The sequence below is a fragment of the Mustela putorius genome, unplaced genomic scaffold, assembly GCF_011764305.1.
Source record: "Mustela putorius furo isolate JIRA1106 unplaced genomic scaffold, ASM1176430v1.1 tig00000743_pilon_pilon_pilon, whole genome shotgun sequence".
Classification (NCBI taxonomy): Eukaryota; Metazoa; Chordata; class Mammalia; order Carnivora; family Mustelidae; genus Mustela; species Mustela putorius.
In genome coordinates, this window is record NW_025421464.1 from 7,742,220 (window position 1) to 7,769,535 (window position 27,316).

Sequence of the window (27,316 nt, forward strand, 5' to 3'; positions counted from 1 at the left end):
CTAAGAGGAAGCTCTAGAGGAATGTAAGGTCAAGAGAGAGAGGATGTAAGACGAAAAATATCCCGGCATGTTTGTATGCTGGTAGGAAGGGAAACCGGCGATCCAGGAAAAGAATTGCTGTAGGGATATAGGTTAGTAGTAGCGGGACTGGCAGCAAATGCCCAAATGGAAAGGCCTGTGTTAAGCGCAGGGACAGCTCATTAGTCGTAACAGAAGGACCAGTATGTGGGCAGAGGTGTAGACGAGTAGGTAGAGGTGGGGGGAGCACGTGGGAAATTCTCTCTTCTATTTTAGAAGAATTCTCTCTTCTATTATAGAAATTCTGCTTCTATTTTCTCAGTGAAAGAAGAGTAAGAAAGAGAGGAAAAGATAGATTGAATGAGGGAAAGGTAGGCCAGCGGGCAACCTGAAGGACCCACTTGATGTCATGAATTTAAGGCACAGGTTGTGTTTTCTTCTCCCCAGCAGGTGGAGAGTGGGGTTTAACTAGGGTTGGGGCTTTGCCAGGCCAAAAAGCTGATGGAATGAGAAAAGGGAGAGCTACCTGAAGGTGTGATCAAAGGAGTAGCGCGTATGATGGGCCGGTATTTTTGAAGGAATTTACGAAAGATTTCAAAGCCGGGGATGAAAGCGGCAGGGCTGGTCACATACCCGAGCTCCGATTGCCCGGGAGCAGCGTGGCCAGCAGGGGGCGCGCTAGGACGGCGGGGTACGGCCTCTCCGGCTTCAGTTCGGATTGCGGGCCCTGTGCTGCCGCCGCCTCGGGCAGCACCGCCACTAGGGCTCGGCAACCCCTCTCTTGCTGACCCTGAACCGTTCGGGTCTCCGCAGGCCCGCAGCGGGAACTACCGATCGGAGAAGGCGTGGAGTGTCCATGCTGAAATTCCACGCGGCGACCCCCGAAAGCGATGAGACTCGCCCCCCGCCCGCAGGCAGCGCGGAGGCGCCGGGGGTGGGGGTGGGGCCGGGCGGCGGTGCAGCCAATGGCAGGTCAGGGGGCGGAGCCGCGGCGGCGTGCGCTGCGCCGGGACTCCGCCGTTAAGGGTGGCAGCCAATGGGAGGGCCGGGACGCGGGCCGGCTAGATTCAAAGGTGCCTATAAAGCGGCCGACACGCCCGCGCTCGCCCGAACCCGGTGCGGTCGGTCTCGTGCGAGCGCAGCTATGGCTCTGCGCCCCGACGGTCTGGACGAGCTGCCCGCCGCCTGCCTGTCGCCGTGCGGGCCGCCCAACCCGGCCGAGCTGTACAGCGAGGCGCGGCGCCTGGCGCTGGAGGAGCTGGTGGCGGGCGGCCCCGACGCCTTCGAGGCCTTCCTGCGGCGCGAGCGCCTGGGCCGCTTCCTGAACCCCGACGAGGTGCGCGCTATCCTGCGGGCGGCCGAGCGGCCCGGCCAGGAGGGCGCGGCGGCGGGGGCCGAGGACTCCTTCGGCTCGTCGCACGACTGCTCGTCCGGCACCTACTTCCCGGAGCAGTCGGACCTGGAGCCGCCGCTGCTGGAGCTCGGCTGGCCCGCCTTCTACCGGGGCGCCTATCGCGGCGCCACGCGCGTCGAGGCGCACTTCCAGCCCCGCGGCGCGGGCGCCGGCGGCCCCTACGGCTGTAAGGACGCGCTGCGCCAGCAGCTCCGCTCCGCGCGGGAGGTGAGCGGCCGGCCTCGGGCCCCGGGGCGAACGGGAGGCCCTCTCCAGAACGGGAAACAGGCCGGCTGGCAGCGCGGGCCGGGTGGTCCCGGGAGCCCCCGACTCTTCCCGCTCTGCGTGCCTTCCCTCGGATCACAGGGACAGCGGGAGAAGCGTCAGCACCCAAGGATGATAGCTGTGTCCGAGATCCAACTCCTGATAGTCACCTCCCCTGGGGGAGGGGGCCGGAAACACTTTTAGTTCCACGTTTCAGTTAAAACCAAACCAGATTGCTAATTTTCCTGGCCGTCAGCCAACCCTGGATCCCATCTCCTAAGAAGTGCATTCCCTAGCGAAAGATTCCAGCAAGATTGCACTCAGCAACAACTACGGGGTGTTAGGAGTCCGTTATTGCTGGTCACAGCTCTGCGTCTTCTGTTGTAGAAAGCAAATACATTCCAGGGGCAAAGTGAGAACCTTGCCCCTTTCCCTCCTGCCGCAGGCCAGAGGAGAAATTGCTCTTTCCCTGAATGGGGGGCTGTGTTGGGGTGGGGGGGGCTGCTCAAGTTTTGGTGCTATTGCCCTCTTAGTGTGGGTTGGGTGGGAAGCTGCTGCAGGGTGCTGGGTACCTAGGGGTTTGGGAGAAAGGATGCAACATACAAGGTGGTGGGGGCTGGGTGGATGTGGTGGCAGACACCTAGTTAGCTGCCACCTTGATTGCTGACTGGCATTGCTCATCTTCCTGGCTGCCGGCTATGCGAGGGACATGGCAGGTAAAGCCCTAGGCCATGGGTAGACTCAGTAGGGCTAGTACCCGAGTGTGTCTGACTGTGGCTTCTGAAATCTGTGTCAGGTCGGGCTGAAAATTGTCAAGTCCAGGAACAAGGCTCAACTCTCACCAGTGTTCTTGATTGTGGCTGTTCTTCTGACGGTGGGCTTGCATTGGGTAGAGGGTAATGTGGGCTACTGCCTTGCCTTTGGGGTTGTAGGTGTGGTGGGAATGCCGCAGTGCTTTGGATATGCTGAAGGTCCTTTTTTTAGAGCAGATCCTTGAGAAAATTAAAAAGACAAAGAAAGGGACGAAGGTGGGGTGCATTTCCGGAGCTCACCTCCAGGAGGAAGGTTTGGGCACTTAGAACTTAAAAGAGTAATTAATGAACATGTCTCCATGAAAGAAAGGGGGGAATTGCCTTAACTTCTTGCCCAGCTCCACTCTATTGGTAGTGGAGGGGCACTGGAGCTGAGGCCAGGGGGAAAACTGTCTATCAAGTCACGTGCTGGCCTTGGAAGGGGCTTGAGGCTGGTGCTTAGACTCCCCTTTGTGCCAGGGGCATCCTGTAATACTGGTGGTCCAAGGTAGGACCTCCTGCCGTGGTCTGTGCGCTACTCCAGCTCCACGCTCATATCTTTAAGATTCCGTCTTGGGAACCTGGGCGATTTTAATGGAGAAAGGTGGTACATTACCTTTACATCTGTTTAGCATTTTCAGTATCTCTTCCAGATGCCACATTGCTTGCTCATTCAGCACCTACTGTGTATCGGGCGCTGTGCCAGGGCCCGGGGCCACAGGTGAAGGACGTGATGCTTACACTTGAGAGTTGACAGTCTGCTGGTGGAATGGATGGGGAGGTTGCTACAGACAGCAGGGGAAGAGTTGAAGAGTCAGGCGAGGCAGTGAACTTGGAGCTGGGTCCAGAAGGATGCCTGGGGCTTGCCAGGCCAGAGGGTAGAGAGCAGGAGGAGGCCACATTAAGCAGAGACCAGGCACTTAACTTGCCCAAGACCACAGTTGGTGGGGCGTGCCGCTGGGCTCCAGCCCATCTGCCTAGCCCCAGAGCCTGTGCTCATAACCGCTGCTGCTTGTGCATTCCCTGCCGTGCGGGAGGACTGGCCCCTTGGCAGGCTTCAACAGGCTGAAAGTTTTTTAAGTTTCTGAAGATTTGGACTGTTTATTTCCATGTTGCCTATCCTATAAACCAGGAAAATGACTAGGGCAGTATTGATACTTCCTGTACTTTTCGAGAAGAAGGCTGGAGTGGTCAGGATACAAGGAACAGGAAATTGGGGTCACTTGGTGCATGGCAGTGTCTAATCCTAGCTCTGTGGTGCGGACGGCTGGTTTTTGGCTGGGTTTTGTCCTCACCTAGACCTCTTGCTGCAGGAAGGTGTCTGGCACAGTTGGCGGGGAGGGGCAGGGCAGGCCAGCGGATGACGAAACAGTGCGGGCGATTCCACCTGCCTTTCCACTCTTGAGTTCTTGTCCCAGGATAGGTGTGCCCGGGGCTATGCATCTGCAGGCCCTCCATTGGCTCAGTTTCTGGGCGCCTTTCAAAATGTGGGCGTCCTGCCACATGAGTGAGGGACAGCGTCTAAAACACGCACGCGGTACGTGCAGCAGGGCTGGTGAACATGGGCTGATTGCTGACCTGGCGCCCAGCTGAGCTTCGTCACACCTGGGAGAAATCGTGCTCTGGAACTGGAGAACCGAGAGGTTGGCTTCCTAAGGAATTTTTGAGAATAATTTTGAACTGAACAGCATTTGTTTCCCGGACACACCTACCCCCGAGTCTTTCCCTGTGCTGCTGTATTTGTCCATGAATCATTTTGGTCTTTGTCTAGGTTGCCCTGCGAATCCGTGTGTGGCTGGGCTCAGGCCCCCACAAATCAGGCGGGAGTAGAGACCTTCCCTGGAAGTGCTTCTTGCCCTTGATTATTGACCGCTTTCTGTGGTGGCCCTGGGGGTATTTCTGGTGTTTGAATGGCAAAGCTCATTCTGCCAGGAGGGTCCACACTCCTCGGAGGCACTGTTCTCCCCTGCTGCTTCTGTTCTGAAAGAGCTTGTGCTGTGACGCACCCTTAGGCATCCTTTTGATAACTGAGCATTAGTAGAAGCAGGGCTTGTGTTGAGGAAGGGTCCTGCCGGGAGGAGTGGCCACTGAGAAATCGGCTGGAGACCCCTGGCACGCGTGCAGGTGGATCCGAATTAGGGCCCCCCTGATCTTGCGTAATGATCCTCTGGTTATGACAGAATCTGTGCCATGTGATCAGTTCCTGCTCCGGGTGCCCCGGTCAGCCCAGAGCAGGCTCCCTCAACATCACTCCTGTTGATATTTTGGACCAGGTCATTCTTTGTCCTGGAGGACTGACCCTGAGCGGAGTCCCTGGCCTCCCCCACTAGATACCAGAAGCACACAACCCCCTCTCCCAATAGTCAGGGCATTCAAAAGTCTCCCAAGGGGAGATGGGGAGCTATTGCTTAAAGGTTAGAGTTTCTGTTTGGGGTGATGACAGAGTTTGGGAAGCAGATAGTGGTGATGATCACACAATGTTGTGAATGTAATTAATGCCTTTAAAAATACACTTGAAAATAACGAGGGTGGCAGATTTATTACTTATTTTACCAGAATTTAAAGAAATTGCCAAGGGGTACCTGGGTGGCTCAGTCGTTAAGCGCCTGCCTTAGGCTCAGCTCATGATCTCAGGGTTCTGGGAACGAGGCCCGTGCCAGGCTCCCTGCTAGGCTCCCTGCTCAGTGGGGAGCCTGCTTCTACCTCTTGCTCTGTCTGCTACTTCTGCTTGTATGCGCATGCGCTCTCTTTCTCTCTGTCAAATAAATATGTGAATAAAATCTTAAAAAGAAAGATAGAAAGAAAGAAATCTCCAAACTTCCCCTGAGGAAGGAAACTGCCCCTGGTTGAGAACCCCTGGCTCAGAAGGCCTAGCTGATGTACAATTTTAGGATGTGCCCCACCAGACAGCTTGGCTGCTTTTTCTCTCTTCTTTTGACTTTATGTGTCACGTGAAGGATTTTGGAATTGTCAGCCAGTTCTTTCTTTCTTTTTTTAAACTGTGGTAAAATACACCACATTTACCATTTTCCCGTGAAGTGCCATTAAGCGTAGTCCCATCGTGCAGCCATCGCCACTGTCTACGCAGAACCGTGTCTTCCCACGCGGCAGCTCTGTCCGCATTGCACAGTGACTCCCCCCGCCCCCAGCCCTCCGCTGTGTCTGCTTTTATTCCTTCATTCTTTTCACCTGAATTTACCCTTCGACACAACAACTCCACGTCTGTGTGTCTGTCCCAGAGACACGCTGGCAAAAGCATGAATAGACACGTGCTGTAGGCTATTTGTTTGCGGTGGATTTACGGTAGTGAGCGACCAGAGGAGCAGAAGCGGCCCGACTACAGAGTAGGGTCCCCTGCAGCTCGAAGGAAGGAGCGAGGACCTGTTCTATTTCCTGTGACTTAAGTGTCTGGAGCTGCCCCGGCCAGGAAGGTCACCTTTAGCCGTCTGTGGCTGTTTCAGTTTATATGAATTAAAGTGAAATACGAAAAATTCAGTTCCTCTGTCTCATCAGTTGTATTTCAAGTATTCCATCTGCACCGGTGGTTAGTGGCTACCAGGTGGATGGCACAGAGCAAGAATGTTTCTGTGCCCTCGAAGGTTCTGTTGATCGGTGCCGCTCTAGAACGCTGTGGATCACATGCTGCTTTTATCTTGTCGTTACAGTAAACAGGTGTTACGTGTTTACGGCAAAGAAGTGTGTGCCTGTACACATAGGTATACTTATTTGTATTTAGGAAAGTGGAGGACCATCCAAGAACGGGTCAAAATCCTTATCGTATGGAGAGAGGAGGAAGGGAAAGGAGGCACGAGGCACGAGGAAGGGAGCTCGGGGACCCTGAGAGCGCCCTGGTTTGTAGAGCGGACTTTGCACCCGGGTAAATGCTTTACCTAAGTATAACAAAAATAACTCAGAACGATAGCCCCCTTCATCCCCCAAACCCTTCTGGATGCTTTTTCTTTCTAAAAGCCCAGATGGCCTAGGTGTTTCACGCTGGAACATGACCAAGGAGATACCGCCACCACCAGGGCCAGCAGGGGGTGGGCACTGCCCCATGCCTTTCCGGACAGGCCTGTGCCACGCTGTAGACCGGAGCCGAAATGGTTAGTTGTAGGAGAGCAGCTAGGCGATGGAGGGAAAACAACACGGACAAGCAAATACAGGGTTCCCTGGGGACAGTTTTACTTTTTGTGTGTGTTGCTAAACCCTGAAGATAATACCAAGTTATTGAAACATTTTTAAAGAAATTTCAAGGACGTGGGGCGCCTGGGTGGCTCAGTGGGTTAAGCCTCTGCCTTCAGCTCAGGTCATGATCTCAGGGTCCTGGGATCGGACCCCACATCCGGCTCTCTGCTCAGCAGGAGGCCTGCTTCCTCCTCTCTCTCTCTCTCTGTCTGCCTCTCTGCCTACTTGTAATCTCTGTCAAATAAATAAAATCTTTAAAAAAATAGAAATTTCAAGGACGTGATTCCCGTTCCGTTACAACCTGTAATGAATGAGGAGAAAAGATGTCTTTTGCTTTGTGAGAAGGTGGGTGTCTGGAACCCCCCGGCGGGGGCACTGAGGAACTGAAGGAAAAGGGTCTGAGGCTCACGTGGTGGTGTGGGATGTGTAGCACACGGGCTGTTGGTGACCGCTGGGCAGGCCGAGGCATCTTGGAATGGGCACAGACCCTGGGTAGAATTCCAGGCATGTTGCACATGTGTCCTTGCTTTCTGGCTGTGGATGGGGAGGCAGGGAAGCTGAGGCACAGTAGGAAAGGGTGATAGATGCGAACATTCTACTTCTTACAGGGGACGAGCTGGAATGAGTGCCCCCCACCCCCCGAGGCTCAGGTGCCTGGTCAGGGCCGGTGGATGGCGCATGAGTCAGACTGCAGAGCTGGAAGGGACCTTGTGTCAGGGCACTGAGCTCAGGTGGAATGACCAGCCCAGGGACAGTGGCTGAATGGGGGTCAGACACACACGCTGCTGTGGGAGGGCTTCTTGTGTGCAGGGAGCTGGCTGGCTCTCTCCGGACCGAACCCGCTGCACACCCTACGGGCCAAGCAGTAGTCTTTGCAGGCATGGAAGGCAGCCGAACTTCGAACTCTCAGCTGAGCAGAGAGCCCGATGTGGGGTCCGATCCCAGGACCCTGAGATCATGACCTGAGCTTGCCAGAGGGTCTGTGGTGCTCGAAAGTGGAGGAGCCGGCATCCACGCCGAGGTCTGCCTCTGCGGTCTGTCCTGACAATGTCTGTGCCCCCAAGGTTTCCTAACTTTGTCCGTTCTGGATTAGTTGGTGGGGCCACCTGCAGTGGGAAGGTATGGGTGTGCTAAGGACGACACAAGCTTCCTCAACGTTTGTTCTGTGACCTGTTTCATGTTCCTAGGAATCCCCCTCTGATGGGCTCCATCCCGTGCCCTTTGTAAAACACTCTACCGATCCTTTCAGGAAGTGTTCCAAGCTCTCAGTCCCTTGGACACTGAAACTTGGACTTGTTTGGAATACTGTTTCATCTCACGCTCTTCTAATGGGCGGCTCTTGAGTCGCCCGGGCTTGGGCTGAGATTCCAGCTCCTGCGTTGGCTTAAGTGTGTCACTGGGAACAAGTTACCTAACTGCTCCCAGCTTCATTTTTCTCATCAGGAAATCGGAGATAATTACTGGGGTTTTGACATCTCTAGCTATCTCCTCAGAGCTTTTGTGCAAGAAAGCAGATGGAAAAGCTTCTAGATCGTGTGAGAATGAGTATAAGCAGTCTGTGCTTGTCCCAGAGACCGAGAATAGCACCGCAGTAGCTGTGTATTCACTGGGTCCCTCGGGTTACGTCAACAAAGGGCAGTTGGAGAGACAGGGGAGGGCTGTCACCTTTGAGGATGGCATGGGACTCGACAAAGGTGTGGCTGCTCGAGATGTGACTGGAGAGACACAGGCACTGTGGGGTACTGGGCGGCAGCTTTTGGCAGCTGGATGTTTCCTCCTCGGGTATCATGTAATGACTGATTCGCACTGAGTTGCAGGTGGGGGTTGACCTTGAACAGACTCTCAAAAGTCACCTCTTGCAGAAATTTCTAGCCCTAAGAGACTGGGCTGGCCCTTTCCAGCACAGGCCAGGATAGGGCAGTGCCCACGGTGATTGTGTGGGGCCTTGGTGGGCATGGGATGCTGCCTTCCAGATGTGTCTCTCCCTTGTGTCATTAAGCATAGTCACATCGCCTGGGATTGGGAACAATGACCGGTTCCAAGTTGTATCCTTCCAGGGCCCAGCAGCCTGCAGGAGGAACACCAGTCCCTGGGATGCGGGTCTGGCCTTGGAAAGCAGGCACTCGGCTGGCCAGTGAAGGAGCCCAGGTCATTGCTGAGCTCAGTGAAGAGATGGTCCCTTCAGAAATTGAGAAGCCTCTGGTCTAGTTTAGTCTAGTAGGACTTGATTGCGGGGGGCTAGCGTGGGGAGAGTCTAGGGGCGTGGGGCGGGGTCTCGAAGGCAGGCAGGCTGATCGCTTTCCCACGCAGACTGTTCCTCCATTGCAAGCCTTCTGCTCTGGCGAGAGAGGAGGGGCTGTTGGGTGCAGGGAAGTTAGAGGAGAAACACCTCCCTCCTCCCTCTAATCACCTAGCGTTCAAATCCGATTATTTGGCACACACACAGGAAAGGCTGGGGCTTTAAAACCAAGCGATGAAATTAAGAGCAGATGAAATACTTACTCACCAGCTAACAAAGGTGGTATTTGCACGGTCGTTTTGTGAAGGGGTGAATCAAAGTCTAATTTGGCAGGTGCCTTATACTCTGGCCCTGCTCATGGGTCCCTGCCTCCAGCAACCCTATTTTTTTAAATTTTATTTTTAAAAATTTTATTTGTCAGAAAGAGAGCACAAGCAAGGGGAGGAACAGAGGGAGAGAGAGAAGTGGGTTCCCCATTGAGCAAGGAGCCCGATACAAGACTCGATCCCAGGACCCTGGGATCATGACGTGAGCCGAAAGCAGGCACTTAACTGACTGAGCCACCCAGGCATCCCCCTCCACCCCTCTCTAAGCCGGCCAGCCTGGCAGTGTTGCTTAGTCCCTTCCACGGGCAACTTGCATGCCAGTCCATCAGCCCTGTCCTGCTGGGCTTTGCCCGTGTCTCTCACTAGCCTGGGTTTCTTGAGGACAGGGATTGACCCTAGATTTGTCTTCCCGTAGCTTTCTCTAGTGAGCTCTGCACACAGTCCTAAGTGAGAACATTCACATCCCCTGTGAAGGCCTCCTGATGCCTTCCCGTAGCCTCTCAAGTGCATTGCTTGGTTCCTGTTTGCGTGGAGGTGAGTGGGCTTCTGCTTCCCCCCACCGCACCCCTGTCCCCACCTGCATAGCCCATGGCCTGGCTCTTACATGGACCCCCTTCCTTCCCTTCTCTGCAACCCTCAGTGCTTCCTTCCTGGCCGATCGTGGAAGCCTCTGTCACCGATTTTTCTTCCTTCTCCAGTCATTAGCCCTAAACATTGCTGAACCTGAAAAATAATGTCTAAGTGCTTTCTGGGTTGTGGGAACAGGGACGGATCTCCAACCTACACCACACTATCTTCTAGCACCCACTACTCTCCTGTTGGGTTGGCCACTTCAAAGTCCTTACTGTACCTTTTTTTTTTTTTTTAAGGTGGTGGGAAGAGTAGAGGGAGAAAGAGAATCTTAGGGCTGGCATGGAGCCTGATGTGGACTCGATCCCACAACCCTGAGATCATGACCTGAGCTGAAATCAAGAGTCGGCCACTCAACCAGCTGAGCCACCCAGGTGCCCCTGGAACTCCTTACTCTTCTTGTTCTTTCTTTCTTTCTTTTTTTAATTTTGTATTCATTTGAGAGAGAAAGAACGTATGAGAGCATGAGCCGGGGCAGAGCAAGAGGGAGAAGCAGACTCCTTGCTTCAGGGAGTCAAACAGGGCTTGACCCCTGGGATCATGACCCGAGCCAAAGGCAGACACTTTGCCAACAGCCACCCGGGCGTCCCCTCCTTACTCTTCTTAAACCTCCCCCTCCATTGCCCCTGTGATGGTGACTCTATGGTTGGCCCTCAGGCCCTCCACGACCTGGTTCACATGCGTATGCCTCTCAGCCAGGTTCAGCCTCGCTGGCCCCTACCCCGTCATTTCCAGCTTCTTCCTCTGCCACCACCCGGCTTCCTGCTCGAATGCCCTCCTCTTCACTTCTCCCCTGTCCAAATGGGGTCCTTGTTTGTGGTTCAGCTCAAAGGCCTTTTCCTCCAGGAATCCCCCTGTTCTCTGGTGAATGTTAGAGTGCCTGGAGCACGTCCGCCCAGCAAGGGAGGTCTCCTCCTGCTCTCAGTTTCCCCGATGTAAGTGCCTCAGCACTCTGCCTGCCTGCATCCCACACCCCACCTCTGCTAGGGGGCTCAGAGCTGGACTCGGTGCCCAGGCCTTTCTGCCTTTTGCGCACTATGTTAGGCGACCTGCATTAGTGGGATGGCTACAACGCCACGTGGGATGCAGAAAGCCTCATGGGAACCCGCAAAGTTCTGATGATGCCACCAGTTCCTAGAGAACACTCATTTTTGGGGTGCCTGGCTGGCTCACTCAGTAGAAAATAACTGTCAATCTTAGGGTTGTGAGTTCAAGTCCCGCGGTGGGCATGGAGCCTACTTTAAAAAAAAGAAAGAAAGAAAAGAAAAAAGAACACTTATTTTTTTAAATTATTGTGCCCAGGGGATTTTAGCCAAACCCTCCCTCAAGAGTAGCTCAACAGCTCGGGCTTCATCAACACAGTGGGGTTGGGGGGGCTTGGAGTAGGGAAGGCAGCCAGAGAGAGAAGTTGGTCTTCCCAGACTCCTCATACCAGCGAACTTCCTGCGAGTGGTGTTTCGTGGCCCCTCATCCTGGTAGGTGAGACTGGGGTGTGGGAGAAAGACCGCAGACTCTCCTCTTTGTCTCCGTGTTGCTTCTTGAACACCCACCTCCTTTAAGGGGCCGTGACTGTCAGGTGCTGTCTTGAGTCCTCTGGGCCCACAGAGCCAAATCCATCCCACCCCAGGGTCACAACAGAAGTTGGGACACCCATAAATAAATAATCTTCACCTTCAGAAAAGGAGTGAATGTGGCCCTAGGAGACACAAGTTTTCACTGTTGAAGTGAGGAGGAGGGAGACCCCCTTCCCACCCAGGCTGCTCCTAACGGTGGCTCAGGAGCTGTGTCCTTTGTTCCAGGCCCCGGCTCTGGCCTGGTTTTCAGGGGCTTGTGCTAAACCTGCACGTTCTGACACCCCCGCAGCCCGTCGGGACTTCACTCACGTTTCCAGTCTTAACACTGCAGAGGGCATGACCAGAGGCTTGGGGCCTGGAGCAGCCTCTCCAGCGGGGAGAGCCAGGAGCTGGCAGGTGCCTCCCTGTGTTGAACTGTCTGGACGGCTCCTACTCTGGCCTGAGGAAGGGAATCAACAAAGAGATACTTGAGGGATCTTTTGTACCTTGCACTTCATGTAGCCTCGTCATGTAGTTCTGACGACACGCCTTTTCGCAGACTCAGGACCAGACCTTGCAAATGACTGTAATTTGCCTGGGGCTGCGTGGCCAAGGCAGCTGTGAACTGTGGTCGGATGCTGAGTGTGGGAAGATTGAACAGCAGGCATGAACGGAGCCGAGCTCTTAGGGAGAAGAACGGACTGGGCCAGGGAAGCACAGAGGACTGGCTGGGAGGCAATCGGGAGGTTCAGCTGGGCCAAGTCCAGATGTGTAGGGTACAGCAGCCTGAGTGTCTTTGGAGATGGAGGCGTCCGTGGTTGGGGTCAAACTGATAGCACAGAAGGTGAAGCGGGGGACTGATCCTTCCCGGGCTCGGAGATGGGCTCCCGAGTCTGCGCAGCAAGCTGTAAGCTGGTGTTGCCGGGAGCTGACCTCTCGCTCTTCCCTCTGCTGCCTCACTCTGCAGGTGATCGCCGTGGTGATGGATGTTTTCACAGACATCGACATCTTCAGGGACCTGCAGGAAATAAGTCGGAAACAGGGAGTCGCCGTCTACATCCTTCTGGACCAGGCCCTGCTCTCGCAGTTTCTGGACATGTGCATGGATCTGAAAGTGCATCCCGAGCAGGAGAAGGTTTGTGTTACACGTTTCCAGTCTCCCCGCAATCAGCAGTAATGACCGAGCGACCGAGACCCACGTGGTTTGTACGGTGGTGGGCAGGGGATCCCCATGACAGGAGAGGCAACTGAGGCCATGAGCAAAGCCATTTGCCTAAAGTCTCATGGAAAGGAAATCACAGGAAAGGCAAGCTGGTGCAGTCACTCTGGAAAACTATATGTAGGTACCTCAAAAAGTTAAAGATAGAGCTACCCTGTGACCCAGCAATTGCACTACTGGGTACATGCCCCCAAAATACAAGTGGAGTGATCCAAAGGGGCACTTGCACCCCAATGTTTATAGCAGCAATGTCCACAATAGCCAAACTATGGAAGGAACCTAGATGTCCATCAACAGATGAATGGATAAAGAAGATGTGGTAGATACACACACACACACACACACACACACACACAGGCGTATTAGCCATCAAAAAGAATGCCATTTACAACAATGTGGATGGAACTGGAGGGTGTTATGTTAAGCGAAATAGATCAATCAGAGAAAGAAAGCTATCATATAATTTCACTCATGTGGGATTTAAGAAACAAAAACAGAGGAACGTAGAGGAAGGGAGGGAAAAATAAGACGAAACCAGAAAGGGAGACAAACCATAAGGGACTCTTAGTCACAGGAGACAGACAGAGGGTCGCTGGAGGGGAGTGGGGCAGGGGGACAGGGTGGCTGGGGATGGATGTTAAGGAGGACATGATGTGATGCTCACTGGGTGTTACGTAAGACTGATGAGTCCTTGACCTCTACCTCTGAAACTATACTAGCTATTATCCATGTTAATGGAATTTAAATAAATAAAAAAATAAATCACTACCATGACTAGGGAAAAAATAAAAAGAAACCACAGAGTCAGGACTCAGACCTCGGCTGGCCTCTCGTGTCGTGCTCCCTCCTAAGTGGGAGCTCAACTCTTGGCAGCAGGAAGCTACCTTGAAGGTGCGGCTTTTGTCAGTAGCACCGGCAGGCCCACCGCCGACAGGGCCCCTGCTTTCTCCTGGGCACTGCTCTGTCCTGTCCTAGCCTCCTGACAAATGTGAGGCAACTCAGTCCTCACCACAGCCCTGTCTCAGCTCCCAGGAGGTGGCACAGAGAGCCCAGCACTTGCCAGTCGAAAGGAGTGGGCCAGGGGTGTGACTCCCGTTCGTGCCCCAGCCGGGCTACTCCTGATCCCCGTCACGTGCTGCCTCTCGGGTGTCATTTTTCTTTTTTTTTCTAAGATTTTATTTATTTATTAGAGACAGATTGAGAGAGAAAGAGCACAAGCGGGGGTGGAAGCAAAGGGAGAAGCAGACTCCCCACTGAGCAGGGAGCCCCACACGGGGCTCAATTCCCACACTCTGGGATCATGACCTGAGCTACCCAGGTGCCCCTCGGTTCTCGTTCTTATAAAATAAGGCTTTTTATGTCCTTTGCTCTGAGCCTGGAAGTAATTTGAGCTCAAGTATTTAAATGTAAGGTGACATGAGTCAGCTAGCTGATTCTCTGTAGTGGGAGGCAAGAAAAATCCTATTTGTCATTCATCTTTTTAAATCAAGCATCTTAGTGTGAGCCGTGAGCTTTGGGACTTAATTCATCCACTTGGTTAATTACCTATGTGCAGACCTTGTCTGAGCCACTTACTGTTCTAAGTGCTGGGAAGAAAGCAGTAAACAAACTGAACTAGGAATTTGGGCTTTGGTACCGTAGGCTTCTTGCATAGTGGACATCAGCTTACCACCTTCTGATTATCAAGTCACTTGGTCTACAAAACTTGGCCATTTAACTTCCCCCACAGAGTTCCCGGCGGTGGTTTTCCCTAAGGAGGATCAGGATTGGGTTTAATTAGGTAGTTACAAAGCACATTCGTGTTGGAGGTAGAATTGGAGTTTGAGCCAGCCACATGACCCAGCAGCTGCTGAAACAGGAGGTCAGGGAGGCACTGGGTTGCCTTGGGTTGTCGTGTCTCCTTAGCATCCTCTTGTCTGCAACGGTTCCTCTGTCTTCCTTTGACTTTTAGGGTCTTGATGCTTTTGAAGAACACTAGCCAGTTTTTTGTAGAACTTGGGTTTGTCTGATGTTGCCTCATGGCCAAGGTCAGATTATGTGTTTTGGTCAGACCACAGAAGTGATGCTATGTCATACCAGAGTGTGTCCTTCACACTACGTGAAGGATAGTGTCCTTCACCCGGTTTCCCCCCCGGGGTTCCATCTTGAGTAACTTAGAGTACAAAGTCAAAGCCCGGAAATGGGGATCGTACAACGTGTGCCTGTAGTTCTGTGCCATTTCATCTCATGTGGACATATGTGTACCCACCACTGCCATCACAATACAGAACTGTTCTACTGCCGTCGGGATACAGGACTGTTCTGTCTCAGTGATCTCCCTCTTGCTACCATTATGGTCCCATCTGCTCCCCTCTCTGTGCCCTCCTCCCGATTTTTAACCCCTGGCAACCAGTAATTTGTTCCCCGTGTCTCTAATTTTGTCATTTAGAGCATGGTCTATAAATGGAATCATACAGTGTGTGACTTTTTTAAAGATTCATTTATATATTTTAAAGAGAGAAAGGATGCTCGCACGTGGCTCAAACCAGACGGGGGAGGGGTAGAAGGTGAGGGAGAGAGAGACCCTGAGGCAGTCCGCCCTCAGCACAGAGCCGGATATGGGGCTCGATCTCACTACCCTGAGATCATGACCTGTGTCGAAACCAAGGGTTGGCCACTCAACCGACTGTGCCGCCCAGGCACCTGGTCCATGACCTTTTGAGATTGGCTTTTTTCATGCCGCACAACGCCCTTCATATCCGCCCCAATTGTTGTGTGTGACCACAGTTTGTTGTTTCTCCTGTTGAGTCATGTCATGTGATATGGCTGTCCCATGGTTTGTTTGACCTGTCACCCACTGAAGGGCGTCAGGGCGGTGTCCACTTTTGTGCTATTATGAAGAAAGTTGCTCTGAATCGTTGTGCACAGGTTTCTGTGTGGATGTAGGGTTTTACTCCTAGTCCTTAAAGGTAAGGAACATGCCTATTATCTGTGTTGTCTCAAGGCTCAGCACATCCTGGGGACTTTGTGAAATGAAGGAGAGAATTGAACCAATATCTTAAGCATTTCATTTGAATCCTATAAGATTTCTTTTTTTTTTTTTTTAAGATTTTATTTGACACAGAGAGAGAGTACACAAGCAGGGGGAGCAGCAGGCAGAGGGAGAGAGGGAAGCAGGCGCCCCACTGAGCAGAGTGCCCAATGCAGGACTCGATCCCAGGACCCTGGGATCATGGCCTTAGTGGAAGGCAGATGCTTAACCGACTGAGACACCCAGGCACCCTCATGTGAGATTTCTAAAAGTATATAGATTTGCCCCAGTGCTGATTTGCCCCAAAGAATGCAGATGCTCTTAGTACTGTACAAACCACTGGATGTAGGTTTCCATGTGTCATTTTACAAGGAGAGTTATGCCCACATATGCACCATGGGGTCCCAGTATACTGGTGCTCTTCTGGTAAATTCGTTCTTATAAGAGATGTGACATTGCTGATTTAGCCCCATGGGATATGCGTGTTTCAGCCTCAGAAGTCCCGTGTTAGAGAAGGCTTGTCCTGTTCTTCTTACTTGGGATGTGGGGTAAGTGAGGATGGGCGATATTACTCATTACCAGTGCTGTTAAATAAAAGAGTAGGAGAAATAGCAGCCTCGCTTCTTTAAGCCTTTGTTAAAATGATATCTATTACTAGCGTGTTATCTTTGATCATTTTATCCCCCGCATTTTGTTTCAAAATCATTTCTTGGTTTCTGTTGTGTCCTGTCACCAACAGTGAGTCTTCTTTTCGAACACATACATGTGCCCCTGAACCAAGAGTCTCAGAATTCAGTGTGAGCAAAGGGCACACCAGAAAGACGGACTCACTGAAGTCGCATTCCTTGAATCCTGAACGCTGCGGGCTTGCGGGTCCCGTACGCTGTTCCCGACGGGGCCCGGCGACCCCTTCTTTGCCAATTAGCGTGCCTGTCTGGGAATCGTAAACCAAGCCCTCTTTATCATTTGCTCACTGGACTCTTTGTTTCTTTTTTCTCCCGTTCCCTGCTAACAGCTGATGACCGTTCGGACCATTACCGGAAATACTTACTATGCAAGGTCAGGAACTAAGATAGTTGGGCAGGTTCACGAGAAGTTCACACTGATTGATGGCATTCGAGTGGCTACAGGCTCCTATAGGTAAGTCTCTATCCTGCCCACATATGCTGCTCTAGCCTTTGTAGATGGTGCATGCTATTTAAGGTAAAAGCTGCTTTTTCCTCGCAATGTGAGCCTTGGTGGCCAAGCATCCGAGAGTTGTGCATCTGTGGGTGTGATTACATCAGTCAGAACCTCCTTCTGCAGGGGGTGGTCAGGGTGCAGGGTCACCTCCCCTGCCCTATGGGCCACAAAACCAAAGTGCAGATGTTGAAACTTGCTTAGAGACCCCCAGGGAACGAGTCCGTAATTCTAACCTCAGCCAGGTCTTCAGCGACTGAACCGGGAGTTACCAGTGACAGGAAAAAACTCAAATCCTGTTCCTTGGGGCCTTTGACCTCCCCCTGTCCCTCCTCCCAGCCGCTCATTTGCAGGTAAGGGTGGTCGCAGGCCTTGGCGTCAGTGTGGAGGGCAGAGCCGAAGCTCTCACCTTGTGCTTAACACCTTCACCTTCCTTTAAGCCTTTTAACCTAGTGCTTTAGTCTAGAAAGTCCTGGTCCCTATTTCTGGCCCCACCTTTGGAGTCTCTCCTTGGCAGTGGCACCTTATGGTAGGATGCCGGGTTGTTGAAGAGGGTGGAGATGATGAGCGGTTGACACAGATCTCCGGAAGTTAAGCTACACCGTGTTTATTGAGGTGGCCCTGATGGTGGTGTGTCTGTGCGTTAGAATGGTGGTATGCACAAGGTATGTCGTGAGCTTAAAAAAGAGAGACTCCTTTTTGAAGACACATGCATCTCTGGCTGATAAGCCCGTGTCAGCCCACGGTAAAGCTGGACACGGAAAGGGTGGTAGCTGAAGTGGTGAGATCAAGAAACTCACGATGCCCGTCTCCGCAGACAGCACCGTCGCTGCTCAGAACAAAACTCGTGCTCTTCCTTGAGACCTCCTTTCACGAGACGTTTATAAATAACTGGAGAAAACTGCATTTTCATCCAAAATAGGTTTCATCTATATTATACAAACTTAGTCTCAAATGGTTTTTGGCTCTTCTAAAACATAAGATATAAAAATTACATGACTCTGTCTAAAAAAAAATAATATGCTACCATTGAGGATAAGGGTGAGGAAGATGGCTTCTATTTATTGAGGACATTTCATAATCCTGGTGTTAGGTAGTTTTCTTGTGTGCATGATTGAGGGTTTTCAATATCAACCCTCATAGAGGGTTTCCAAAAGAATCCTTCTTCTCAGACGGCAGTTCTCAAGGTAGAATTTGCATCAGGAGGGATTCTAGGTTGCCAGAGACAGAGCTGACATTATGTTTTATGATCTCATTTAAAATATCCTGTTCTTGGGATGCCTGGGTGATTCAGTCATTAAGCGTCTGCTTTTGGCTCAGGTCATGATTCCAGGGTTCTGGGATCAAGTCCCACATCTGGCTCAAGCAGGGAGCCTGCATCTCTGCCTGCTGTTCCCCCTGCTTGTGCTCTCTCTCTGGCAAATAAATAAAAGAAATCTTTAGAAAAATTAAAAAAAAAAATCCTATTCTTTTTTTTTTTTTTTTTTAAAGATTTTATTTATTTATTTGTAAGAGAGAGAGAGTGAGAGCGAGCACAGGCAGACAGAGTGGAAGGCAGAGTCAGAGGGAGAAGCAGGCTCCCTGTGGAGCAAGGAGCCCGATGCGGGACTCGATCCCAGGACGCTGGGATCATGACCTGAGCCGAAGGCAGCTGCTCAACCAACTGAGCCACCCAGGCGTCCCAAAAAAATCCTATTCTTGATGTAAACTTCTTTATCAGTGGGGTGACTGTGAGTGCAGAAAGCAGGCTCAAACTACTTTATGCAAAATAGAATTATTGAGTCCCATAACTTGAAAGTGTAGAAAGGTGCATTGGTTTTTAGCTCGTCTTGACCTGGAGGGCATATATTTATCAGAATATTGTTCCCTGGTTCTGCTTTTCTCTAGCTGATCTTTATTCTCAGTCAGGCTTATTCCTTTGAAGGTGAGGATCCAGGCTTCCTTACGCAGCTGTTAGTAGTTGTCTCCCAAAGAGAGAGCCTTTCTGTTTGCGCTGACATCGTCCTTGAAAAATTACTTGGTCCTCACTAGGTCACATGCCCACCCTGGGTAGATCCCTGACCCAATGGGCTCAGAGCAACAGCATCATCCTCAGAATGACAATACGGTCTCCCTTTGAAAATGGCGGTATCAGAGGAGCAGAGCACCAGCAGTATTTAAGGACGGGGGTCTAGTCTAGGGTCTCCCACTAGCTTCCCACCGTGACATCACTAGCTACTTTCTGCACTTCTAAAATGAGGGCCCTGGCCTAAATATTTTTAAAGCCCCTTCTAGTTTTTAAGAACTCTGAGGCTGCAGAGATGTAGGTCTTAGTGCCTTTTCACTTCTCATAATACACACACGTGTTATACACCGGGGTGAGGCTGGTTGAATTTACACTGCACGGGAGTTATGCTGTCGCCAGAGCTGTGACTCCTGGACCAGAATATCTGGGCTTTATCATTGAGTTTGACAGTAAACAGTGAGGAGATTGCTCGCCCTTACCAGCTTCTCTTTGTTTGTTTTTAATCCTTAAGTTTTACATGGACGGATGGCAAATTAAATAGCAGTAACTTGGTCATACTGTCTGGCCAAGTGGTTGAACACTTTGATCTGGAGTTCCGGATCCTGTATGCACAGTCGAAGCCCATCAGCTCCAAGCTGCTGTCCAACTTCCGGATCAGCGGCAAGTTTGACCATCTGATCGACCCAAAGCCCCTGTCTAAGGAGCTCACGTTGGGCAGCCTGCTGCGCCTACGGCTGGCCCGGCTCTCAAGCACCCCCAAGAAGGCTGAGCTGGGGTGCGAGGTGCCCGCCGAGGGTGGGGCAGAGGCCAAGCGCTGTGACTCCGAGTCCTCCACCGTCAGTGATGAGAACGACTTCAACAGCCACAGGGACAAACCAGACAGCAGGACGATGACCGATGCCACGACTCAGACAGAGCTGGGAGAGGAGGTGCCAGCAGTGAGTGTGAGTGATGCGGGGACTCAGGCCAGTGCTCCTACGGCCTGTGCTGGGACCCAGACCGCAGTCACCACCAGGGCGGCGAGCTCCCAAACCGTGGTTCGGTCCACATCGGCCACCACCCAGACTGATGTGGACGAGAACGTTCTCTTTTCTCAGGGCTCCCAGTCTAAAGAAGGTTCACCGGTGTCCAGGATGTCTGTGTCGAGATCTCCCAGTTTAAGGTCTTCCTCCTCTCTGTCCTCTCAGGGCTCTGTGGCAAGCTCCCTGGGCTCCCAGGCTTCGGGCAGAGCCACTGACTTTGTCCCTGCTGGACATGCCAAGTTCTGGGGCACCCCCCACTTGGATCTGGGTTTGAGAGACTCCTTTAGGAACTTGAACCAAGAGCGCCAGTTTCACTTTGCCGGCATCAGGTCCAGGCTCAACCACATGCTGGCCATGCTGTCCAGGAGAACGTTCCTGACTGAGAACTACCTCGGTTTTCATCCCGGGAATGTCACCAGAGCCTCAGTGAATATGCTGGCTGTGAGAGATATCACACTGTATCCCTCCTACCAGTGACCGCTCGGCATTCAGTGCCGTGCTCCGAGTGCCCTGCTTTGCAGCTTGTTCACCTGACCTCTGGTCACCTCGATTTTCTCTGACTTCTAGAAACTTCACATTGTTCTCCATGCCTTTATCTTATTTTTGTCATGTATAAACCAGGTGTTGCTTTTATGGTTGAAACACTACGGGTACAGTTTCTTTGCACGACTTGAGTATTGGTATCTCTTAAAGAGAGCATTTGGGGGGGGTCTCAGGCTAATTCAGGTAAGAGAGAAAAATACGTTTTGTGTTTTTCGAGATATGTGTCATCTTCAGTTTTAGAGATTTGAACAACTAGTTTTTATGATCAAAATCCTGTTGAGAAGAAATTTTCTTAACGTCTGTCTCTTCTTTCGGATATCTGTGTTCTTAGCATTAAATAAATATAAACAACTTTTGTGTGGTGATTGCTCAAGTATTATTTTTCCCCTCTGGCACTTTTCTTTTCAACCCTAGGTGTGTCTCACAAGTAAATGCACAGAATAGCTCTTTTTGGAAGTTTTCTTTCTTTTTCCTCTCTCCTTCCTTCCTTTCTTTCCTTTCTCTTTCTTTCGTGTTGGGATGGGGAAGAAGTAGATGATCCAGACTGTTAAAAGAGAAAATATCCACTTAAAAGTTCGAAAACGTAAAGTAAGTGTCAGGGTCGTGGCCTCGTTAGTGACATGAATGTCAGTGTTCCTATCTGTACCGTATGAAGGAGGGAACTTGCCAGGAACCGCAGGTCTTTTCACATGCTCTGCTCGTCTTTTCTTCAAAGAAAAAGCTTGAGCTATTTAGACCAGGAGCTTGGTTCTCTGCTGCTCTGCCAAAGGTGGCCTTCGTGTGCCTTCCTGGATTCATCCCTGGTATTCACTCTGGCGGCCCCACGGGCCTAATTTCATCAGATGGGTGTACTGACAATGATTTCACAATCGCATATCCTAGAGTAGGGGCAGAAGAGGACACTGACAATTATCCCAGATTCCTGCTCTGGTAGCAGGCCATGCAGCTGGTTTCTATACCTTGCTCATCAGGATTGGTATGGCTGTGGAATTCTGTTTTTGTCCAGTGTCATGTGTATGGACAGACCAGGGCAAGAGAATTAAAGGGTGGCCTCCTCCTGAATTGGCCAAAGCAAGAGTGATCTGTCATGGGGGAGGGCGTCATCTGCTGCTGAGGACTGGATTGTGAGCGTGCCTGTGGCTGTGGGTTTTCATGCATGCGCTGTGTGGTCCACAGGCTGGTTATTTGCTGGGTTCGTGCCTTAACCTGGGCTGTGAAGCTGGCCAGACAACTGGTTCATGTCTGGTTCTAAACAAATCGGGCCTAAGCCTCACACAAACGTTCTGTTGGTGATTTAGATCATTTCCTATGTTGTGTCTTTGACCCTCACAACAAGGTCGGGCTGGGACAGCTGTTATTCCCAATAATCAAGCAAAGAAACAGAAGCTCAGATGAAGTGGCATATCATTCCAGGGCATAGCTGGTCGAGATGAAGTCTGAGGACCGACAACCTGCATCAGGGTGAGCTGGGTCCTTGTTTACAATGTCTGTTATTGGCCTTGCTCCCAGCGCAGGGGAGGGTGAGTAGGGCAGATTATTTGGTTCAAAAATGTTGGTTGCCCCTTCCTGGGAGAGAATTATTACTTCCTTATAAGTCCAATGTCAGACTTAGCCACTGCAAACCAGGCTGTAAATATTTCAGTACATAGCTGTGAAAGATCGAAACAAAACAAAAAACAACTCAATTTGAAAAACAACCACAACACCATGATCCTGCCCAAACAGCTTTAATGAAAATCTCCCAGTATCATCAGATAGTGTTGAAATCCAGTTGTCTTGTTTTCTCCACACTAATTTGAATGAAAGATCGAAAGAGTAGCAAGGTCAACCCGATCAGACTGCAGGGTCGATGTCCCTTCAAAACACTGGAGAAGTCACAGCCGGAGAGCCGGTCACCCCACCCCTGTCAGCAGTTGGACTGGGGAGTATTTTACTAAGGGAACTTGAGGTGACTTACAAGAAAACCCAAGGTACAAGGTCATGTAAAGGAAGAGTTACACAGAAGAAGCCCAAGGCCAGAGTGGAATGAAGCTACACGTGCAGGCCACAGCGACCAGCACACTCGCTTTGGTGGACCGCACATTTCTCTTCAAGCTTCTCAGTAGACGAGGCAAAGAAACCTGGTCAGATTCACCATATGCAGTGTCCAGAAGGTTAAATCCAGGTACAGGAAGAATTCTTGGTACTAAGATCAGGTAAAGATTTTTTCACAGGGATCCTCCCATTAAGAAGATACTACGGAGGTCCGAAAAGACTGCACCACATGACCTCGGGTCATGATTCGTGTCTCACGTTGGGTGTAGAGATTTAAATAAACTTGGAAAGAAATAAAGGTGATACTGTGAGGTATTCAGATGGAAACCTCCTGATGATAAACCCTATGACAAATACTCTGAAGTGGGCCCGGACACTGAACCCACCAGGACAGTGGTCTAAAGCTACAGATTCTGGGCATGGACTGTATATCTTATGTGGAATATGTTCCCATAAATATTATTATGCTAGTTTCACTGGTATCTCACGTCTAGAAAGATGCCCCAGCTTGCCTGGCAGAGTGAGGACCCCGTTTCAGTCAGAGCAGTGTCCTGTTTGAACAATAAATCACACTATCATCCGATCTTGAAAGCATCTGGCAGGGCTGAGGCCGTCCCCAACTCATCATCTGCACGGATGGGCCTTGTTCCTCAGACAGACATGACAGAGACTCCCCTGCTAGCTGAGTCTCTCCTGGTGGATCTCCACACCTCTGTACCCAAATCCCTGGAGCTAAGTAACACTTTTGCTTACGCTAATACATGTGTGAACTTGCTCATTTGTGTGCAAGCCAACAAACCAGACAGGTTTACAGCTGTTACAAGTTGCAGAGGGCCACACCTAGACCCAGGGGGACATCCCAGCATCGTGCAATTCGGCCAAGGACTACCTCTTTTCAGGCTGGAGGCTAGTTAGCTCTCTCTCATTTGGCTTCATGGAGGAGAGACCCAAGGGCAGTTAGGACTCTTCTCAGGAAGCCAAGAGTTCTAGCGCATGACTCTTGGGAGGGTGGCATGGACATCTGTTATTTTCGCTTCCTTCATTCCATCTCTGCTAACTTCACTCTGAGATTTCCCCCTGAGGTACCATTCTGTTTCCAACTTTTAGTCCACATCGTTCTGGGGAAGCTGACCACATCTGACTTGGGGTAGAGTGTGTGACCTAGGTTTAAGCCGGTCAGTACATCCTATTCCATGGCCCTGATGATCAATTCAGGGATGGAGAATGAAAAAAAAAAATATATATATATATATATATAGATATATATTCAGATACTTTTGCCAGGGTTTTTTGGAAAGAGGCTTAAAGCTAACTAAGGACATGGTGCGTGAGCTAACAGCCATGTGACACTCATGTCAGGAGAAAGCAGAATGTTATATTCAGAAGTAAGTTCTGGGGGTGCCTGGGTGGCTCAGTTGGTTGGACGAATGCCTTCAGCTCAGGTCATGATCCTGGAGTCCCGGGATCGAGTCCCGCATCAGGCTCCCAGCTCCATGGGGAGTCTGCTTCTCCCTCTGACCTTCTCGCTCATGCTCTCTCTCACTGTCTCTCTCTCAAATAAATAAATAAATCTTAAAAATAAAGAAGTCAGTCCTGATTATGTCCTATGTGACCCGCGCAGCTGTGTCTCAAGCCTGAACTACTCTTGGGTTTTTTGAATTAATTAACTTTTTGCATAAGAGAGAATGCTCTGGGTTTTCTAGCACTTATTGCATAAAAGCCTTAACTAGTACAACGATGAAAACCCCTAAATCCTATGCCTCCTAAACATGGCCAAGATGGTTGGACTGGAAATGTTTCAAAGTAGAAAGGAACAATTTACCATAGGCACAGAAAAACTTAACATATTCATGAAACAAAATTTTGAGGAGTATTATCTTTCTGAAATACCAATTATCATTCAGAAGTTGAAAAATATAACCCTGTGTAACAAAATGTTCAAACTTTCACGGAATTGTTGGCAATGAAGTAAATAAATTATGCTTGCCATCTCAAGAAACACGTTTTAATTTTAGAGTAGCTATTTAAGGCCAGTCTTTCCAAAAATAGTTAATTAGGAAGGATAAGACAAGTCTATTAAGACCACTCCTAGTTTGTGACAATAAAACCACACCATCAGCATCCAGATTATTACTTAGGTGTTTTCTCTAATAAAAGAATGTGAAAGCAAAATGACCCATTAGGGACAGTCAGGCTTTGAGAACTTTCTGAGGCGGATGAACTAATTCTTGTCTAGGAGAGCTAAATAAGCTCTGATGATTTTAAATGGCTTATGTGGGTGAAAACCATTGGCTTGGGAATTAGAAAGCCTGAATTCTAGTTTCAGTTCTGATACTAACATTAGCTCATTGAGTGTGACCAAGTCCTTTTAATCTCCATGAACCAAAGTTTTTTTCTCCCATATTTAGGCTAGAGGTTGACTGAAGGCTAGAGGTTGACTGAAGTCTCCTCTGACTTTAAGTTTATGATCCAGTAATTTGAGCATGGCCAGTGTACCATCTCTCTGTAAACAGGAAGACTTCTTCACGTAAATCAGAGTAATTTATAAAATATAGAAATTATAAAAAGTGGCATTTATTTCATTTTCCCTTGTATTCATGTATAAACCCCATTTTCTATACTTCAGCTGTTAGTGAAAATAAGATAAAACAAGGAAGGATCAGTGCCATGCAGAATTAAAACTAAGTAGAAAGCATGGTGTTTTCCTGTACTTTATTCAACAGGTACTTAGTATCGGGCTCTGAGTACGAATGTGAATTTGTCCTTAAGAAGCTCCCCATGTTAATAGCGGAGGCAGATTAACTATAGTTCAACTAAACGGTACCACAAAAATGAGCAAACAGGCTCTGAGTTTGTGTACAGAGGGGGGATGCTTAAGCCAGTGAATTTAGAGTACACTTAGAGCCGGCCCATATAAAGATATTTTAAAGATGAGTGAAGATTTCTTGGCAGAGAGGTTATCATGTATTGAGCCCTATATTTATTATTATGGAAATAAAGGGGGATATTTGGAAAATGAATGCATCCCTGTAAATTTGATTTTTCCCCCCTGGTGGATTTGCCCTACTTAAGTTAAGGAGAGTTAACATTGACTGAATGCTTATGTCTTACACTGTTAGGTGTTTTACATGTTACCTCATTTAACAGAACCTTTGAAGACCGCATTTTACAACTAAGATTAGATGACAGCTAGGCCTGACGAAATAGCAAAGTTAGGATTCCCAGTCCCCTCTCCTTATCTTCAAGGCTCTTGATCTTTCCAGGGTATGCCATTTCTTACAACGAATGCAGAATTTTCGTCACAGCTCTAAAAACGTGTAAATTCTGAAGCCTCTCCCTTCCAGTTAGGGGCCTACCCATAAAACATTTCCTCTTTTTGGGATTAGCGGAATTTTCTCTAGCTCCTTGATTGGAAGAACCATCTGAGCAGCTTCCTAAAATGCAGGCTCCCAGGCCACACCCCTGGAGATTCTGACTCAGAATTGGATCCAGGCTTAGAATCTATATTTTTAACAAGCAACTTGGAATCCTAAAAGCAGTCAGACTGGAGGAAACACTGGGTTAGTGCCCTAGCCTAACTGATCTACCCATTTCTTAGACTCTTATTCCAACCCCCCTCCCCGATTTCCATACCACTTACCATTGTTTTATTCACCGGTGATAATAAATACTACTGTTTCTTGAGCATTTATTCATTTACTGTCCAACGTCCCCCCCACCTTGGACAGACGCTGCACTAGGGGCCGAAACTGCAGCACCCGGGCATACAGTGGGCTCCCAACAATTATTTATTGGAGGCAGCTGCTCTTAATATGGAGAGGACTGAAAGAGAAACGGTCAAGCTGGTGCAGCTTGTAACATAATCAGTATTTAGCAGTTCATTTGGGATGCATCATCTCCGCGTGGCCGCCAACCTGCCCGGGCCATGCTGCTGGAAAGACCACCTCGAACCCTCACACACCACACTAAAAAAGTCAGAGAACCGCTCCCTTTTCCCCAATATGGCGGGGCCCGTCACGTGGGTCAGCGGGCCGGGCCGGAGCGCTCCTGGAAACCTGCCGTAGGTCACGTGATGGGGGGGCGGTGGAGAGCACGGGGGCGTGGCCGTAACTCCGCCGGAACCGCAGGGGCCTAGGCTCCCCGCGGGCCACGCCCCCCAGCCCCTCCGGGGGCTCACGCGCAACGGAGGGGTGGAGTCAACCTCGTGACCTTTCACCCCAGCATGGCTGCGCCCGTGGGACCGGTGAAGTTCTGGCGACCGGGTAAGGCCCTTGGAGAAACGCTGGGCAGATGCGGCGGCCTGACTTTGATCTTGGCCCCGCAGCCGGCGTCCTGGAGCCTACGGACCTGCTCGCAGGCCTGACCTCGGCGGGCTGGACACCGCCGCCTCAGAGCTGGTAGGCTCTGCGGCTCGGGCGCCCACCGTGGTCCCGACAGATTCGGGCGTCCGCCCCCAGCCTGGGCAGAAACTCTCTGTGTGACCTTGTTAGAGTCTCAGCTTCCCCGGGCCTCGTTTTCCCCACGCGTGATGCCTGTCTTGCCCAACGCTGGGGAAGCGCTGGAACGCCCGCCCACGCGTGTCCTGTTACCGCCCGGGGCTGCGCTGTGGCCGGGCGAGCCGTGCTGCTGAGGGCTTAGGAGCTCAAGTGTGGAGTTGGGTTATCTGGGTTCGACTTCTCGGCTGTGCCCTGGAGTAGCAGAAGCAGAGTTCTTTGGGCAAGTCACTTAATTTTTCTGAGTCCTAGCCTCCTCCTGTGAAATGGGTGGAGTAATAACTATCCTGTGGGCTTGACTGACGAGCACGGTGCCTTGTCTGACCCAGAGTAAGTGTTCATAGAAAAGGGAAAGTGCCTTATTTTGTTTTAGGGTAATCCTTGCCCATCTTGAGTGCCTACCAGAAAGTGA

At 50.7% G+C, this 27,316-nt stretch overlaps 2 protein-coding genes across 7 annotated transcripts in view; both read left to right on the forward strand.

Annotated features, from left to right (window-relative positions):
* The first annotated feature begins 1,106 nt into the window (after positions 1 to 1,106).
* FAM83D (family with sequence similarity 83 member D) lies at positions 1,107 to 20,742 on the forward strand. The gene is made up of 4 exons (XM_004746434.3): positions 1,107 to 1,639; positions 12,367 to 12,534; positions 16,644 to 16,768; positions 19,324 to 20,742. Exons 1-4 carry the CDS (start codon positions 1,163 to 1,165, stop codon positions 20,309 to 20,311), a joined length of 1,758 nt encoding a protein of 585 aa, XP_004746491.1. The 5' UTR covers positions 1,107 to 1,162; the 3' UTR covers positions 20,312 to 20,742.
* A 5,796-nt stretch (positions 20,743 to 26,538) lies between these two features.
* Positions 26,539 to 27,316, forward strand: part of DHX35 (DEAH-box helicase 35) — a 66,435-nt gene continuing 65,657 nt past the window's right edge. For all 6 annotated transcript variants that reach the window (XR_006607871.1, XR_006607872.1, XM_045084196.1 and 3 more), the window contains exon 1: positions 26,539 to 26,673. Coding sequence is in view for 4 of the 6 variants with exons in the window: in XM_045084196.1 (XP_044940131.1) it covers positions 26,634 to 26,673 (40 nt within the window). In the remaining 2 variants the exon portion in view is untranslated. The remainder of the gene's footprint in view (positions 26,674 to 27,316) is intronic.

Coding starts and splice junctions, on each gene's coding strand:
- FAM83D (XM_004746434.3), top strand. CDS start 1,163: ATGGCTCTGCGCCCCGACGGTCTGGACGAGCTGCCCGCCGCCTGCCTG. Junction 1,640..12,366: donor AGCTCCGCTCCGCGCGGGAG/GTGAGCGGCCGG, acceptor CTCACTCTGCAG/GTGATCGCCGTGGTGATGGA. Junction 12,535..16,643: donor TGCATCCCGAGCAGGAGAAG/GTTTGTGTTACA, acceptor CCCTGCTAACAG/CTGATGACCGTTCGGACCAT.